General features: G+C 44.1%; 1 protein-coding gene across 1 annotated transcript in view; it reads left to right on the top strand.

Moving 5' to 3' along the window:
- Positions 1–6,504: 6,504 nt before the first annotated feature.
- GPI (glucose-6-phosphate isomerase) overlaps positions 6,505–18,353 on the top strand; it is a 28,057-nt gene continuing 16,208 nt past the window's right edge. The window contains exons 1-4 of the mRNA XM_030581467.1: positions 6,505–6,708; positions 11,963–12,053; positions 13,365–13,433; positions 17,160–17,279. Coding sequence (XP_030437327.1) covers positions 6,590–6,708; positions 11,963–12,053; positions 13,365–13,433; positions 17,160–17,279 — 399 coding nt within the window. The 5' untranslated portion in view covers positions 6,505–6,589. The remainder of the gene's footprint in view (positions 6,709–11,962; positions 12,054–13,364; positions 13,434–17,159; positions 17,280–18,353) is intronic.

Consider the following 18,353-nt stretch of genomic DNA (forward strand, 5'->3'; position numbering starts at 1 on the left):
TGACAGAAGCATGGAGCCCACAGAGTTCTTCACTATGCTTGTGAATGTTCAGGACGCATGATTCTCCTGCATTTGCAGACTCACAGAAAGTACCCAACAATGGGGGACTGAGGATTTCTTCAACGTCAGATTGCTAAGAAGCATACAAAATAATTGGAATTTGTTGGTGGCATTCATGCAGCAGCTGCTGACAGTGGAGCGTGACATCTAGAACTGAGAAACATTGCATCGTAATGCAGGTTTAGGGCTACAAGCAGTGGATTCAGAACTTCCAGATGCAAAAGGCCTGTTGTGATAATTGGGCCAACAAATTTGCCCTAATTATGAACTGTCAAAAATATGTAAAAATTCATGAGATGTCACAATAACCTATAATAACAAATGTTGGTGGGAAAAGGTATGAAAGGGAGACAGAAAGACCAAATTAGTCTAAAGTTAAAGAGAAAGGCCGGCTGATATAACTCAAGGACTGTGTTAAGATCATGCTTGGTAAACAAGAAAATGCGAGTCTGGAAATTAGTGAACCAAAATTGGTGTGTTGGAAACTAGATGTAATTGATGGACAAGATAATGAGAGGATGGTCTATTTCACTCATCACTCCCTTTTTGGATCCCTAAAGAAAGAGACTTTTGGGGGGAAAATATGGAAGAACAGAGGCTAATGGAGCAAACTTCACCATCATGTCTGCCTCCATGCCCATTTCCTGGGACCCTTGGCCTTTGTCATCCTAATCCAAAGAGATGTCTAGACCAGATCTGGCCAGAGACAGGGACCCAGGTGATGTTGCCACCCCTAGTTCCAGTTCCACCTGAACTCCAAACACCACATGCGATGAAATGGATTGGACTTTAACAACAACAGCAATGATAGCTATAGTTCATCTCAACATTTCTTCTGTTACCCAACAGGATAGTTATTAATTACTATCTTTGATATCACCTAAGAGACTGTTAAACAGGTTTTTTCCTTCTAGTACTCTCTTCAGCTAAAGGGAAAGGGAATAAAAAAGTTGTTAAAATGAAAGCTTTACTTAATACTTTACTTTTCAAATGCTTTAATTTTTTTTCTTCCTTTCTGTATCTTTAATCTTTTAATGGTGTGTTTGCCATGTGTGGCAGGGGGCTGCAGAGGAAACCCTAATCAGCTCCTGCCACTCCAGCCCCAATCAGGGGAAATGGGATGGGGCTTGGCACTAGCTACTCCTGGCCTGGAAACTGGCCACACCTGCCAGCCTTGTTAACGGTCAAAAAGCTTGGGAGGAAGTGAGTAAGGAGGGGCGGAGACCACGATGTGAGAGTAGGCTCAGAAGGAGCCTGCTACCACTGAGGCCTGTGAAAGGCCAAACCTGTAAATAATCTGTAAATAGTTGGAGTTTGGTGGTGGGGACCAGACACAGGAATAAAGAGCAAGGGTGTTGCACCATCTTGGAGTGTTCCTGACTCATTGGGGAGTGGGCCCAGGGGACAGAACTCAGCAGGGGTGTGCTGAGCACCCCATTACACCATGGTATTAAGCAGGCTGAAGTCACTGTATACCAAACCGTGAACCTTGTTTAACACTGTTTAATGTTGGACTGTGATTAGGCTATGTTAACACATTTGGCCTTTAAGATCAATACAACAGGCCACATTCCCGGAGCTGTGTGCTGAGCTTGCCCCAGACCTCAGCACAGGGACACCAGAATGAGAGGTCCATTGACAGTGGAGAAGCAAGTGGCAATCACACTCTGGATGTCTGGAACATTGGATTGCTACCAGTCAGTGGGAAATTATTTTGGAGTTTGAAAATCCACAGTGGGAGCCATTAATTATCTACTGCTATGCAGGACTGCGACACTTGGCAACGTGCAGAACATAGTGGATGGGTTTGCAGCAATGGGGTCCTCCCCGAACTGTGGTGGGATGATAGATGTCAGACATATCCCTATTTTGGCGCCAGCCCACCTGGCCACAGAGTACGTTAACAGAAAGAGATACTTTTCTATGGTTATGCAAGCATTGGTGGATCACCAGGGACACTTCACTGATACCAATATAGGCTGGTCACAGAAAGTGCATGACACTTGCATCTTTAAGAACACAGGAGTGTTCAGAAAACTGCAAGCAGGGACATTCTTTCCTGAATGGTGGATTACCATTGGCAAGATTGATATGCATATGCCTCTCTTTTTCCTGCTGGGATTCATGGGCCTTTCATGGCTGGAGACAAATTTGAGTGTAGACACATGCACAAATAGATGAACACAAGATGAGTTACATCAACCTAACTTTGTAGAGTAGACCAGGCCTTAGATGGAACCCAGGACTGAGATGCAGGCAGGGGCAGAGTCATGGAGCATCTTCAAGGTGAGGAAAGGAGTTTACATTTCATGTAGAAAGATAAAGAGATCCAGTGAGAAATTCAAGGAGGTTGGATTATGTGGTCAGAGCAGTGAGAATAGAACATTAATTGTAATATGTTGGATTGTTTAAAAAAAAAAAGGAGAGGTAGGACTCAGGGTGGCCAGAGAGGAGAGGATTAATATACTCCAGGAGTGAGGGAACCATATTATGAACCATATTATGAAGGTATTAGCACTGGAGACAGAGAAGAAGGGCATACTTGAGAGGGAAAAGCAACAAAATGTGATGAGATCCTTGATGTGAAAAGGACAGGAAAGAGTTAAATTATGTTCAAAGCTGTAGGTTTGAGTGACTGAGAGGAAGGGAAGTTGTCAGCAGTGATGGAGAAAAGAGGAAGGAGAAGTAAGAGGAAAGTTGAGAAATTCAACTTTAGCCCTGTTAAGTTTGAGAAAGCAGCAAGACATGCAGGAGAAGCTATTGACAGACTGGAAGAGATGTAAACTTGTGCAGATGATAGAAATCAAGTAGTAGTTTTGAGAATAAGCAGCATAGAGGTAGCATACTACCCAGAGAACAGCAACAAAAGGGAGAGTGAGGAGGAGAGCATTGAAAGAGTGGTAACCTAGGTAGGAGAACCAAGGAAGGCTATGCCTATACTGGCTCACATCCTCTCTTACTGGACTGTGTACGTGCTTGCACATGTTCCCAATAGGCTTTGTCTACACTAGCAACTGCTAGATGTGCCACAACCCCCCTATTGTCTACATCTAAACCCCAGAAACAGATGTATGGAGGTGAGTAGAGCGTGAGTAAGCTAATACGCCTGGGGGACGTGGGTAAGTATATGCGCCAGGCTCTGACATGGTTCTGCACCCAGGCCAGTTTGCAGTTTGGACAGGGTAAGGAGTATTTACCAGGTCTTGAGTTTCAACAGTCCACTCTCCCCCACTCCCCCATTTGCCCCAGCACACTAAACCCTTTTCTGCTCAACACTTACCCCATCTATAAAGTCCTTATCCCCTGTGTTCACTGGTAGGAGTGAACTATGCCAACCACATCAAAACAGCTTTCCGCAGCCAGGGCCGACGAGATGGGTAGAAGCCGGTACAAATTACCATGGCCCAGCTGTCCAGAAGGGGGCCTGGCTTCCCCAGCTTTGTTGTCCCTGTTTAGCCGGTCCGCCCTTGGTGGGGACCGGGGGGGGGGGGGCAAAAAAAATTTTTCACCGGCTCTTGGCGGCCCTGCGCAGCTTTTATAGATTCATAGACTCTAGGACTGGAAGGGACCTCGAGAGGTCATCGAGTCCAGTCCCCTGCCCTCATGGCAGGACCAAATACTGTCTAGACCATCCCTGATAGACATTTATCTAACCTACTCTTAAATATCTCCAGAGATGGAGATTCCACAACCTCCCTAGGCAATTTATTCCAGCGTTTAACTACCCTGACAGTTAGGAACTTTTTCCTAATGTCCAACCTAAATCTCGCTTGCTACAGTTTAAGCCCATTGCTTCTTGTTCTATCATTAGAGGCTAAGGTGAACAAGTTTTCTCCCTCCTCCTGATGACACCCTTTTAGATACCTGAAAACTGCTATCATGTCCCCTCTCAGTCTTCTCTTTTCCAAACTAAATAAACCCAATTCTTTCAGCCTTCCTTCATAGGTCATGTTCTCAAGACCTTTAATCATTCTTGTTGCTCTTCTCTGGACCCTCTCCAATGTCTCCACATCTTTCTTGAAATGCGGTGCCTAGAACTAGACACAATACTCCAGCTGAGGGCTAACCAGCGCAGAGTAGAGCGGAAGAATGACTTCTCGTGTCTTGTTTACAACACGCCTGTTAATGCATCCCACAATCTCATTTGCTTTTTGTGCAACAGTATCACACTATTGACTCATATTTAGCTTGTGGTCCACTATGAGCCCTAGATCTCTTTCTGCCATACTCCTTCCTAGACAGTCTCTTCCCATTCTGTATGCGTGAAACTGATTGTTCCTTCCTAAGTGGAGCACTTTGCATTTGTCTTTATTGAACTTCATCCGGTTTACCTCCTTTGATTAGTACAGGTGGGTATGGATCTTGATCCAAGAGCAGCTGCTTCCCCCCCCCCCGACCACAGCTGATCAGTGTGTGGTCAGACTACGCTGTCCTCCACAACTCCTCCTTGTGCAGCAGAAACATACACCTGTACTGGGAAATTTCATGGAGGCTGGAGCAGGTGGGCAGTGAACAGCACTTGAGGCTTCAGTACAGGAGGGCAAAATATTCAAAAGATCTCTCCAGGAGGGCTCATCAAATATGCCCCTTCTACAATGATCTGGATTGGGCGCTATCAAACGCTCCCAGTACAGAGCTTGAAGTGGCTCATGACCCCCTCCTCAATTGTCAGGATGCTGATGAGGGCCAGAGCAGGACCATGGAAAATGCCCCCAGTTAACCCAAAAGACAAGGAGCATGTGATACTGGGCTATGGGTGCCACTGATGGCCCCTGAACGGCTGGGAAACCCCATCCTGTCAAATCCAGCTATTATTTCTAGAACTACTTCTGGAAACCATGCATGGGTAGATCACAGTGCTAAATACCTCGCAATGACATCTGCCTGTGCCTAGGGACACCTTTGTAATCTGTACAGCTGCTGAAAATGCACGAGGGAACACTGGCACGTGCTTGGGGGGCTACAAAGGTCATTAGCCATTTGTTCCTGTGACAATTCACACATTAAAGATAACTATCACAGGGCACCCTTATTAGTGTTGGGTTTGTGCTGTGGAGGGTAGTACCGAATTAAAAACAAATAAGGCTAATTGCTAAATTGACATAAGTTTTGTAAAAGCCTGAAAAAGTAATCTACACGCATGCTCCCTTTGAATGGTATTTTACCTCTAATTTAAATGTTAACATTTTACAATAAGGTGATGTGCTCAGCATGACTCAGAAAAATATAGTATAATTAAATAACAATGGATGAGTACATAAAGTGCTGTATTCACTGTCACTCAGGAAAATGTGATGTATTTTAATGTTCTGTGATGTGTGATTCCAGTAGAGCAGTGATACTCAGACTGAGGCTGGTAAGCTGCAAGTGGCTCTTTAATGTGCCTCCTGTGACTCTTTGCAGCACATGGTATTAAAACAGGGGGGTGGTGTTTACCTTGGCAGGGTGGCTCCCAAAGCAACTGGCATACCTTTCTGGCCACAGCTTCTAGGAAGGGGTGGGGACAAGGGGTCTCTGTGCACCGCTTCCACCGCTCCCATTGGCTGCAGTTTTCAGTCAATGGGAGCTGCAGAGTTGGCACTCAGGGTGGGGGCAATGTGCAGACACCTCCCCCACCCAGGGGCTGCAGGGACATGCAGGCCCCTTCCAGGAGTGGCATGGCATGATGGGAAGGAGGCAGTGCAGGGCAGGGAGCTGCCTTAGCCCTGCTGCTGGCACGTCTCTGTGCGCCACTTGGAGGGAGGGGAACAGCGGGTCTCCATGCACTGCGTGGGGTGGGGGCACCCCAGGGCACGCAGAGGCATGCCAGCAGCCGGCCACTTCCAGGAGCACCATGGGCCACCAGCCAGGGAATGCAGGCAGCCTGCCAGCCTGGGCCCTGCTGCACCTCCAGCTAGGACTCGGGCAGGTTGTCAGATGAGATTTTTCCTGCAATTTGGGGGGCCTCTCATTGGGGGCCCCACCGCACCGTCTCTGATCCAAAGATCCCAGTCCGAAGGGAGGTCCCCTGTCACTGTGCCAGGCCCTGTACAAACACCTCGCCTCTAGGCTCTTCCCCGCAGAACTAAATGTACTTCGATACAAAGCAGGAGGGACAGGCGGCAGTGACGTTAGGAAGATCACAGCCCGCAGGGCACAGTTTGTTGCGTCCCAGTGCAATCTGCCCCCCGGGCAAGGCGCTCATGGCCAGCCTTGGGTGGGCGGGATCGCACCTGAGGGATGTCCCGGCCGGGGGGCCTGTGGACGGGAAAGGTGCTAGCCCGCAGCCCGCGGGAGCGTCGTCACGGCTCCAGCCCCCTGCCCAGGCGGGCCATGGGCTGCAGCGGACCCAGTCCACAGGCCAATAACGGTCCCACGGGCCGCAGCCGCGCGTAGGAGGAGCCCGGAACCCGGGGCGGGCACGGCTCGCCAAGGGGCCGGGCTTTGGGGGCCGGGGCGGGGCTGGCACTGGAGGGGCGGGGCAGCCGTTAAGAAGCGCCGGTCCCCACCCGCGCCTGCTCTGCCCGCTGCATCGCCGCTTGCTAGCACCATGGCCCTGTCCAGCGACCCCGCCTTCAGGAAGCTCGCCGAGTGGTACAAGGCGAACGCCGCCAAGCTCGTCCTGAGGCAACTCTTCGAGGCCGACAAGGGCCGCTTCGAGACATTCAGGTGAGCCCGCGGGCGCGCCTAGCGGCACCACCCCGCCTCCGGCCCAGTCCCCTCCCAGGGCAGCGGGCTGGGGCTGCTGCAGGGTCCTTCCCAGCCCCCGCTCCCAGCGCTGCAGGCGGCGCTGCCTGGGCCGGGCCCGCTCGCTCAGGCCCGCGGGGAGGCTTTGCGGGAGCCCTTTCCCGGGCCCTGCCACCTGCCCGAGCAGGGCCGCAAGGGAGCGAAAGCCGCCCCGGGGCGCTGTCTCCTCGCCGGCTGACCCGCGTTGGCGCCAAGCCCGCTCCCCTGGTGCCCGCTCACCCGGGAGTCTCCCCCGAGCGGGTGGTGCTCTCTGGGCACTGCTGCCGCGGAGCCCCTGCCCGCCTGCCCTTGACTCATCCTTGCGGCACGGTACGTGCTGGGAAGCACGGCGCGGGCTGCGGCGGGGAGAGTGGCATTGTGGGTCCGCCGGGTCTCGGCCTCTCGCATCAGCCTGCTTAGTCATGGGGAGCCCCGGGACAAGAGGACGCTGAACTCTTTCCCCCCCCCCCCTCACCCGAGCCAGCAGGGTGCCCCGGCTGTCCCTGAGCAGAGCCGAGCACTGCCCCCAGCGCCTCTGCTCCCCACAGTTACTCAAAGCACATGGTAACAGCGAGACGGGATTGTGATACAGGAAGGGGAAGCACAAAGTTAGGCACAGACCGTGTTTAACGCTGCTCAGCCTCTATCGAATGGAGCCAAGATTACCCCTGCCTAGCAGGAGTGATTAGACTTGATTAACGTCCACATGTGCTAAATACTGATTATTGGGCTTCTTCAGATGGCTGTAGATCATGGTGTAGCTATAGATACCCTAAGCTTTTGCTTTCTGGTGTACAGATAATTTCCTGTTGGGCATCACTTGGGTGGGAGATTGATGCAACTGTTGGCATCATCTTGAAAAGGGGCTTCAGACTTTATGAACTATCTAAGCATTTTAAAGAGTACGTTGAAGACCAAGATGTGTATTTCTCTACATTAGTGTCTAAGCTTTCTTGTATGCCTACTTCCTCTATGCTGATGAAAGAAGAGACTTAAATCCTCATTTTTGTGTAATGCTTGTCCTATGACCCTGGTAACTGTGCCACCTTGTACTTTAAAATCTGTAAGTTTTAAAAACAAATTCCAGTTTCTTTGTTGCAGAGAAATCAAATTCTGGCTTACAAGGTTTCCCTGTCTCTAATACAGCATTTGGGACTGAATTTGATAGCATCTCTTTTTTTGTTAAGAAGAGAGCAGGGATATCTAGAGGTGTGACTAATTAAGATAAAGTTGAAATGAGATGTACATCCTTTTAAAGACTAGAACCCCTATTATTTCACTCTTACTTTGCATGCCTAATATTGACAGACATTCTATGTTATCCTGTTTGTTACATTCATCAATGGATTATACTCCTCCTTTGCTACACCTCTGCCTGAGGAAAAGTCACATTTGCCAGTTAGTTGGAGGCAAGCGTGAACACTTCCCACAATGTCACATGAATTTGAACTCTTCAACAAAAACTGCATAGGTCTCTTGACAAATGCTGAGAGCAGTTAATCCATCACCTGGATCATAGTTGACTGTTCCTTGAAATTCAATCTCTAGTTCTGGCACAGTGACAGAAGAAGCAGATTTCAGAAGCATGGGTTGTCCACTAAGAATACCTGACCACCAGCTGTGGAGAGTTCAGCACCAAAACTGCTGGCAGCAGAGTAACCCCAGCAAATCATAAATACACAGAGATCACAGACTAAGGCAAGCTTTTCTGAAGTAAATAACCAGGGCAGCATATGCTGTGCTGGCACGTGCTCATAACAGCTTGCCCCACTCAGGAAAGACCACTACATTCTGCACCAGCTGAAGTTTGAGTGCTTCTCAAAGATCACCCTGGGTAGAATGCATTGCAGTAATACAGCTTGGCAATTACAAAGACTTAAATGACTGTTGTAAGGTCTACGTCAGAAAGGAACAGAGAACCTCCAGGCTAACTAATAGCATGAGTGTTGGGGGAAGAAAGCATTACATGTCACCTGGGGAATTTGAGCAGTGATGGATTCAAGGTTGCAATAGCTTCTTAATATTTAACACTGTAGGGGGGAGACCAGTATTCTATATGGTACCACGGTAATGTCTTTACACAAAACTGTTACATCACTTAAGTGTGGATGTGGCTTACGTGACAAGTCCATTGTTTTCACATGGGTAGCACCATCTAATAGATGCCGCATTGCAGAATGTGCACTGTAGCAGAACACTGTTGATCTATGGTTTGTTTGTTTTTAATTTTCTTCTTAAGAAGAGTATGTGACTCTAAGTAAGAGTTTAAAATAAAATGTACATTGTACCCCTTCATACTCCAGATGAGGTCTGGGTAGTAGTTAGATTTGTCGTGGTAGCCCACAGCAGCTACAATGATCAGATCCTCTCTTATAGAAGATAAGTTGGTAAGTTCCTCTTCGTCTGCCTGGACATAGGGAGCCCAAGTTTAAAAAAATACGAAGTTAAGGTAAAATCATTTACCATACTTTGAATAGAATATAGTCTCTGTTGCTAACTTCCTTGTGCTTAATTGTAGTCTGGGATTGTTCTTAGAATTCCTCTGAATTATGAAAAAGCTATTAATATACTAAAGGCATGATATTTCATTAGTAAAGTAGCAAAGAATCCTGTGGCACCTTATAGACTAACAGACGTTTTGGAGCATGAGCTTTCGTGGGTGAATACCCACTTCCTCACATGCATCTGAGGAAGTGGGTATTCACCCACGAAAGCTCATGCTCCAAAACGTCTGTTAGTCTATAAGGTGCCACAGGATTCTTTGCTGCTTTTACAGATCCAGACTAACACGGCTACCCTCTGATACTTGACATTAGTAAAGTAGGTTCAAACTTCGGGTGCATTAAGGGATTTAGTATCAATTTAAAAATGTGACAAACATAACGTATATAAAATGTAGCTTCTTAAAGAGCCTGTCTCAACAGGTTTTCTACTGCTTTAGCTCAATCTGTTTAGAACTGTACAACCCCTAATATGGATGTAGTTAAATGATTAAAAGGTGCCTATACAAGTATAGCAAGCTTTATCAGTATAAAGGTGTTTGTAGCAAGCTATATTGGTATAAGCACCTTTATACCAGTATAACTGCAGCCACAGTAGGGGGGTTGTATATCTAAAAGTGTAGAGAAACTAGCCAGAGACTCCAGTTGGTAGGAGCAGCTGTAGCAGCAGCCAAAGCAGGGACCTTTCAGACATGCAGAGAACTTTCTACAGTTTTGACTGGACTTTCTCTGCCCTGTGCTGACTGGCTGCTTTTTCGACCCTTCTCCCTCACAGTTGTCATCTCAGCTTCACCCACACCTGCCTCTTTCTTTGTTCTCCCCTTGCTTGTCTTCCTCTCCCCACTTCCCTTCAATGTTTCCTCTCCCTTCACTTTTCTTTCCATTTAGTTGATTCACTCCAACTTACTTCCCCCACCAAAAAAAAGTGTGAAACTAAAGACACTTGCTACCATCAAATTGTTCACTCTGCTTGTGTGTTATACCCATTTCCCCCACTCTGCCTTGTCAATTTAGATTGTAAGCTCTTTGAGGCAGGATCTGTCTATTACTGTGTTTATGCAGTGCCTAGCAAATGGGGCCCCATTCTTTGCTGGCCCTTAGAACAGATATAGATGTTAATTTTAGTGCCAAAGTAACACCTAATCAAAATAGTTATCAGTAAAAAACCAAACTGTGGTGACCAGGCCCAAGAGTAAAAGCATACTTAACCTGAGGAAACTGGAAACCTAGACCCAGCGTTAGAAAAACATAAGGTGTGGTAGAACAGGCAGAACACACTGGTATGCTGTATTTGAAGTGGGGGAAAAAGAATTGTAGTAGTCTTACTATTTGCTTTTCTGATGCCTGTCTGTTGTTCTCTTTGATGGTACCCTAAACCTTTTTGCCAAAATATATTCCTTTCCTCATTCAAATCTGTACAGTAATCTTAGAGAAGGAAACAAAAAATACTAAATTAGTGGATCCAGATATACATGCTTGACAGAGTTACTGCTGTTACAATAATAACCCTAGTTCTTCATCTCCCCATCTTGCTCCACCCTCCCTATTTGTGGCCCCTGCTGGTTGTGCCACATCAGACTTATTTGGGCTAGGGGCTATTGCTCTTGTTAGATTCCTAGCACAGCTGCGTACTCCAAAATAGTGTGTAAATTGTGTTCAGACACTGGGGAAAGAGAGCTTGCTGCAGAAAGACAAGATAATGGTGAACTCAGGATCAGAATCCACATTGAGGTGTTGAGTACCTGCAGCTTCCATTGACTTCAGTGGGACTTGTGGGTGCACAGCAGCTGGAGCAAAAGGAAAAATAGTATAGCCTAGGGGCGCAAGATTCCTTGGGCAGACTGTTTTCTAGTGTTGAAATGAGCTATAGGAAACCATTTTGAATTTCCCCATCACAGGGGAGGTGTGCTGTGAAAGTAGTCCTCAGTGCATAGAAAATGAGGATGTATAAGACTGGAGGATTCTGTTACTTTGAGGGGTATGGAATAATTAGAACTTCCTACTATAGCGAGGGGCTAATAAAGTAGTCCCATCTTCCAAGAAGACTCAAATGCATGGCAATACATGATTTGTCTTGATGCTACTTCTAATAAAAACATCTTCATGTTGCAGCCTTCAACAGATATAAGGCTAAAAATGCTGATCTGAGATTTAGACTATATTCTTCAAACAAGGATTAGTTAATTTGGGGAGCTCCATTGGGACAGTGAGGATTAGATTACACAACTCACAAATGAAATTAATAGTGAATGGATCAGAGTGCGTTTTTTTTTTTATACTTGGCATTGTAATAGTTGTTTTTTTAGCATGCTTGCTTTTGTCACACTTTGATGCTGGGATGAATATGAATACTTGATTGCTTTCATCTTGTTGCACCTATTGACATTTATGCCAGTCATTTCAATATGATTGTCTCTATCACGGTTTAATAGATTTCATCCTATTTAAACTCTTAAAGTAGAAAATGGACACTATAGTTTAACTTGCTGGAAAATTATAGTCAAATTAAAAAACATAGTTTACCATCTAGTAAATCCTCTTATGAAACTTGTTGGGCAAAACTGTCCCTTGGGCTATTCTTACTAGCTTTTTGTAGATACGGGGTTCAAATTATTTGGGTAGTCTCTCATTACTTTCATGCTTAAACCAATAGCTCTGTAAGAACTTGCAGTTTAACAAACCATCTTTGTTGGCAGTGTGACTCTGAATACTGATCATGGGGATATCTTGGTGGATTATTCGAAGAACCTTGTTACAGAAGAGATCATGAAGATGCTGATAGAACTGGTAATTCCTTACGTTCACCCTGATCTAATAAAAGGTGAAAACAAGTTGTAGAAAAATGAGCTAAATCCTTCCTGACACAGTTGGTTCTAGCACAGGACATGAAGATCCAGATCATTCAGGGTATTAGGAAACTGAAGTTTTTTCCCACCTTCACAAGGATTTGGTAGATATCAGCCCATGAAGCCCTAGGATGGTCCGCAGGTATGTTCACAACTTTGCTTCCTGGCCTCAAGGCAGCGTGATTTTGTCAGGAGCTATTCTAACAAAGCCTTCTCACTGGCCATGAGCCCCACCTAAGGAGGGGTTTGGCTGTGCAGCAGAGCAACCAGCATTAAGGTCTGCCTTAATACAAGATGGGACTCCTCATGGAATTGAGAATGGGAAGATTATGCCATGAGAGATGGCTGTTGTCCGCTCCCTAGCTGCAGAGCACTGGCAGAGGGCTATTCTATTCCCCCACTAGATTGTAAATCTGAGAGCTAGCTCAAAGCACCACCACAGCCTTGTCTACATGCTGGCATTAACCATATAATAATTAGTCCATTCTGATGTAACGAAATATCTGTTTGTGGAGCCAAAAATGTTTCTCTTGTCAATCAGTTGCTTTTAAAGATCAGTGCAGGTCTCCAACAATAAACTTTTTTTATTTTTTATTTATTTATTTATTTATTTTTCATTATAAAAATAGGAACCAAACTAAATTAGTACAAGTGTCAAGTCCTTAACAGAATTACATCTGCAATTTAAAAGTGATTCATGAAACGTCTTTTGTTGCTTAAATAGTCATCTGAAAGCTTCGGGACTGTCATTTCTGAAAAGATTTGCACAGATAATCTCAGTTCAGTGTGATGTCCAGATTTACCATCCTTCCTGGATAGTTAGTTAGATGAAAGACCAAGGCAGTCTTGTATCTGTGATGCATCGTATTTGGAAGTACTAGTAGAAATTTGGGCCAGCAGTAAAAAATTACTCTCAATCAATTTTCTATTTTTATTAAAATAAATAAGCTATTGACTGGTGTATTGCTGATGTTGACAAGATGAAACTGAGTAATTTAAAAAAGTTGATTGTCTTGTCAGTTTCACCTATACCACTCTCTCCTCGGTGATTAGAGAGTGTTCTTTCAATCTCCTTTAAAATAGGAGAATGAACCCTTACAGCTGTAAACTGCTGGCAGCCAATATAACTTTTGTTGTTGTAGCCACTTTATTTTATGGAAGAAATTCTTGCCTTTCTGATGCAGTTGGGCCTATCTGGGAGGGGCTAGTTACTTCTGTCCTTAAGTGAATGATATATTTTTACCCTTCTCAGGCAAAGTCAAGAGGTGTTGAAAATGCTAGGGAGCAAATGTTCACTGGAGAGAAGATCAACTTCACTGAGGTAAGGTTATTTCTGTCTCTGGCTATGTCACCTCGGTCAGTAGCTCTCAACCTTTCCAGACTACTGTACCCCTTTCAGGAGTCTGATTTGTCTAGCGTACCCCCAAGTTACTTCATTTATACTACTTGCTTACAAAATCAGACACAAAAATACACAAGTGTCACAGCACACTAGTACTGAAAAATTGTTTACTTCCTCATATTTACCATATAACTATAAAATAAATCAATTGGAATATAAATATTGTACTTGCATTTCAGTGTATATAGGGCAGTATAAACAGGTCATTGTATGAAATTTTAGTTTGCACTGACTGCACTGGTGGTTTTTAAATAGCATCTTGTAAAACTAGGCAAATATGTAGATGAGTTGATGTACCTGCTGGAAGAGCTCTGTGTACTCCCAGGGGTACACATCCCCTGGTTGAGAACCACTGACCTAGGTTATGCATATTTATACTGGAGGAGCGTGGGGCTGGAAATTGCTACCACATGGCTACTTGTGGTGCACTGAACTATTAAATGAGGTGGTAGTATTTATTTCTTTGCTCATGTACATCACCGTGCACACACAGGCTCTGGGGAGAAGACAAAAACAAGCAGTGATATCAATGGCAACTGAGGTGGGGTGGAAAGCTTGAGACCAACTTTACAATTTACTGGGCCCCAAGCTGCTGGAAGTGGAGGAAACTGGGCCAGAAGTTGTTTCCCACACTGGCCTGGTTCTGAAGGCATCCTGCTGGAGAGGGGAGGTGGGACCAACTGATGAATTACAGAGCTCATGTTTAATATGGGACAGGGTATTAGATCCCAGGGGCCACTTCCTTTGCTTCTGCTTAAGACCAGTCATGGTGAAGCTTAGCAAATGACACAAGAAGTTCTAGTAAGAACTATGTAAGAACTTCTGCTTTGTGCTGTTGAGGAGTCTTATCAGTTACAGTTATAAACCCAGTTTTTTGAAAACTAGCCACTTATTGCATCAAGAGAACGGATACCTTCCCTTTTTTTACTAGATGTGAAAGTGATCACGGTATCCAGAGTCTCCCTTATTAGAACACATTGCTCAAAGTTGGTGATGTGTGTTGCATAGGACTTTAGTTAGGCTGGGTAAAACAAATTAAGTAGCTGCTCATCTTTTTTTTTTTAAATTGAGAATGGAAGACAATGTAGCTCAGCCAAGCGAGTTGTCTTCTATATTAAAGATCCTTTCACATTATCGAGTTTTTCTGATTAAAGTTATTTGCTTGTTTTTATTGACTATATGAACTTGCAGAGACACTGTTAAACCCTTTGTTTTGAAGAGCTCAGCAGTTGTATTATGTTTTGCTTGTGAGTATTGGGTGTTTGTAGATGTGTTTTGACATGTTCAGATAAAACAGCATTGGAAAGGCAGTTTCCCTTCCTCTTTTATCTTAATCCCTTACACTTAAAGACAAAAGTAAAATAAAACCTTAGCTGGAGATAAAATTGTTGCCTGCCTTTTTTTTTTTTTTTAAGGCAAGCAGTTAAAACTTCAGCGGCTAGAATGACTACAGACCATTGTAAAACCTAACTGTTCTTCAGAAAGCTGAAGTCTGTGTTTGGACCCAGAAATAGGAATTTAGCCAGTTTGTGCAGACCTCAAATTTCAACTGTGTGAAAACCGGGTCTTTTGTGCCAATCAAACCTCTTCATTTAATTCTGACCAGTAATCCAGAAACAATGCTTGGAAGAGTTCACTGGTCCAGGTTCAGAATGAAATTACTATTTTTCTCCAGTTTCAAAGTCAGTGCAGTCATGGTGATTGTTCATCCCTCCCGTGTGCAGTCACCCAACCTCAGGTGGGAGCACCCTGCTTTCTAAGATTATCTTGGATGAGCAGGGCACAGCTCTGCCCCATTCAGCTCTTTATTTTTATTAACTGTATGGGGACTAGTGTGAAGGCTGGATGTTGAGGTTCTACCTCCATTGGTGGCTCAATCTGGCCTGTGGCTTATCTCAAGATAGCCCATTTTTGACTACTCCTTATGAGGCTGCTCTCTTTCCCCTGCCTTGGAACAATATACCAATCAAGATAACTGTTCACCAGAGAACTCTATCCTAAACTAATATTCTTTTAAAGGAGTGGGCTTTGTTCCCTGCTTGGCCTCTAATACTTCAAGGGCTGCTATGGTAAGAGGTAGTACTACAAAACAATCGCCTCTGGTGGCTCTAAGAGTCCAGGAACCCTTGCATTTATGAGATTCCTAGCTCTCCATTGCAGTTAGCAGAACTACATCAGAAGGTTGACCTATAATCAGATCTGTGTTTAATTTAAACTCTATCTGGCCAAGCAGAACATCATGTCAAATTTTTTTAAAATCAGAAGTGTCCTGATTACTAAAAAGGGATACCATCAAACAAAAATATTTAACATGTCCAAAGCAATAAAGATTCAGAATTAACTTGTACTCTAATTTAGAGAACGTTCTAAATCTAAACAAGCTGTTGACCACATTTAGGGTTGATCTATATTTTGATGCTGGAGGCATTGGCTGCCTGGTGTGCATGTATGCAAAAGTCCTATTTAGTGCATCCATGCATAGCAATGCCAGGAGTACATCCCAGACGAGTTACAACTTTTATGGTAAGCTACTGTTTAATGGTCACTGCCGCAGTAATAAATCTCTTCAAATGCAGTGTTTGAAAAGTTTTAAGATAAACATTTAAGTAGAAATCTGTCCAAGTACTAATATATTTGATTTCATGGTGAAGAGTGACCAGGACCATCCTTCATCCCCAATTTAAAAACAGGTTGCATCTCCATAACTGTATAGCTCAGGAAGCTCCTGAGTCTTCTGACCCAGCAGCCACCAAAGCTCTCTTAGTTTGGATTGAGTACTGTAATGTAACCCATAAACTTTGGCAGTTGTATCTTCCTTGTTGGCTTTACCTCACAATGCTCTTTTCGTTGTAGCAAAGGACAGAGTGTGATGGGCCAGGTGAATTATTCAACTGTAAATCCTCCATCCTAGATTACAGCAGCAACAAACTCATCACTGAAGATGGTGAAGACTTGAATTCTGGCCTCTAATATAAGCAGGGGTGTGGTGCGTCTGAGATTAGAATTTGGCACTACCCTAGAATTCTAGCATAGCACACAAGTATTTGGGGGCCCTTCACTGATAGCAGTGGAATAGAAGAACATGCTTATCACATTTCCCTGTCATGTGGCTGCTACTTGTATATGCTTATTTATCTTTTCCTGCTGCAGTCATTGAGAAACTGCAAAAGTACACACAAAACTATCTTCAGTCCTGAAGACGATAATTTCTGCTAAACTCATTACAATTCATACTTCTGCAGTAAGCCTAAATGTATTAAAACTACTTATCAAAAGATCAAGCTTTAACTACAATTTCAAATTCATTACCTCTCACAACAATCTATTAATGTTTGCCTAATATGCATACTACATACTTTAATTTAATTTTCTAGAAATGTCTTTTGGACCGTTTTCCACCAACTCTGTCAAATCTGATCAGGTGCTTAGATACCACAGTGAGCATATTAGAAATAGTGAGAGAGATTCAGGCTGCTGGTCGTAGAAGACTTTCAAGTTAATAGTCTGAGAGATCCTTAGATAGGCAGGCTTCAAAGCCTTTAATGCTATACTGCTGACTTCTGGGTGCTGTTTTGTGTATCTACACTGCCACACTGCCGCCATTAATATTTTATAGTGTTTGTGTACCATGACTACTTGTTTCAGAATCGAGCTGTGCTTCATATTGCCCTGAGGAATCGCTCCAATGTTCCAATATTAGTGGATGGCAAAGATGTAGTCCCAGAAGTTAACAAGGTGTTGGACAAGATGAAGCACTTCTGTCAGGTATAAAGTCCTTAGTTAATTGATTTGACCTGTGTACTTGGCATAACTGTGTTCTGTTGCACTTATAATATGGACTACTACAGTACCTAACTAGTCAGAATGAGGGATAGTAGTAGCTGCATGAACAAAAACAGATCCATATATGTACCAGTCTTCCAAGAATGGTTACTTTTTTTTCTCAACAAGACTTGCTAGAAAAACTCTTTACTGAGTTTAAATGCAAACTTTTTTGTTTTGTTTAAAGTAATATGTTACCCTCCTCTTCATAACTTGAGTTCCAATAATATAAATATTGGGCACAAATGGCAGTGAGGCACCAAACACCTAATGACTTTTCCCTCCCCTTACTAATTAATCACTTGGTTGTATCTCATTTACTGTAGAAATCTTTGTCTGGAAAGAACTTCTCCCTTAAAGTCATTATTTACCTATGTGAGTGCAGTCAGGAGGCTCCCAGCTCACTTGGCAGGTGCTCCAACAATTCTGCAGTGTATTGTAGAAGAGGAGGTGTCTTGGACTTTTTCTATGGTCTCTTCTAATCATGTAGCCTTTTTTTTTTTTTTTTTTTTTTGAGCATCTCAAGGTCTTGCATAAGGTATATGTAAGAGTCAACTCTGTTTGCAACTTAACAGTGTGAGAATTCTTTGGTCTGCCCCCGGCTAATCTAAACCTTGCACCTTCTGCTTTCAAATCATAAATGACTATTGTCTTTCGTTTAGTACAGCACAATCTTCAAAATGTAGATGTCTGTCAAACTAGTTCTAGTTTACAGTGACAATCTTTGATTAAGAACAAACTAGATATTAGCTTAAGATTTGGATGAATTTCATATGCCTGAAGGCCAAACTCAGATGTTTGATAAGGGCTGATCAATATTCACGGTTCTGTGTATCTTAAACCTGCCAATACATAACAAATATGTCAGTGAGGTACAGGGATGATAATGGGGTAAATCTTTGCTTATGAGGCTGTCAGTTGTAAATCCTGCCCGGATGGTAATGACCAAAAGTTACCCTTGCCGGATGATTGCTGGGTAGCCTATGTGAAATGAGTTTGGAGTAGATCCAGTTCTCA

The sequence above is a fragment of the Gopherus evgoodei genome, chromosome 12 (assembly GCF_007399415.2).
Source record: "Gopherus evgoodei ecotype Sinaloan lineage chromosome 12, rGopEvg1_v1.p, whole genome shotgun sequence".
NCBI classification, from domain to species: domain Eukaryota; kingdom Metazoa; phylum Chordata; order Testudines; family Testudinidae; genus Gopherus; species Gopherus evgoodei.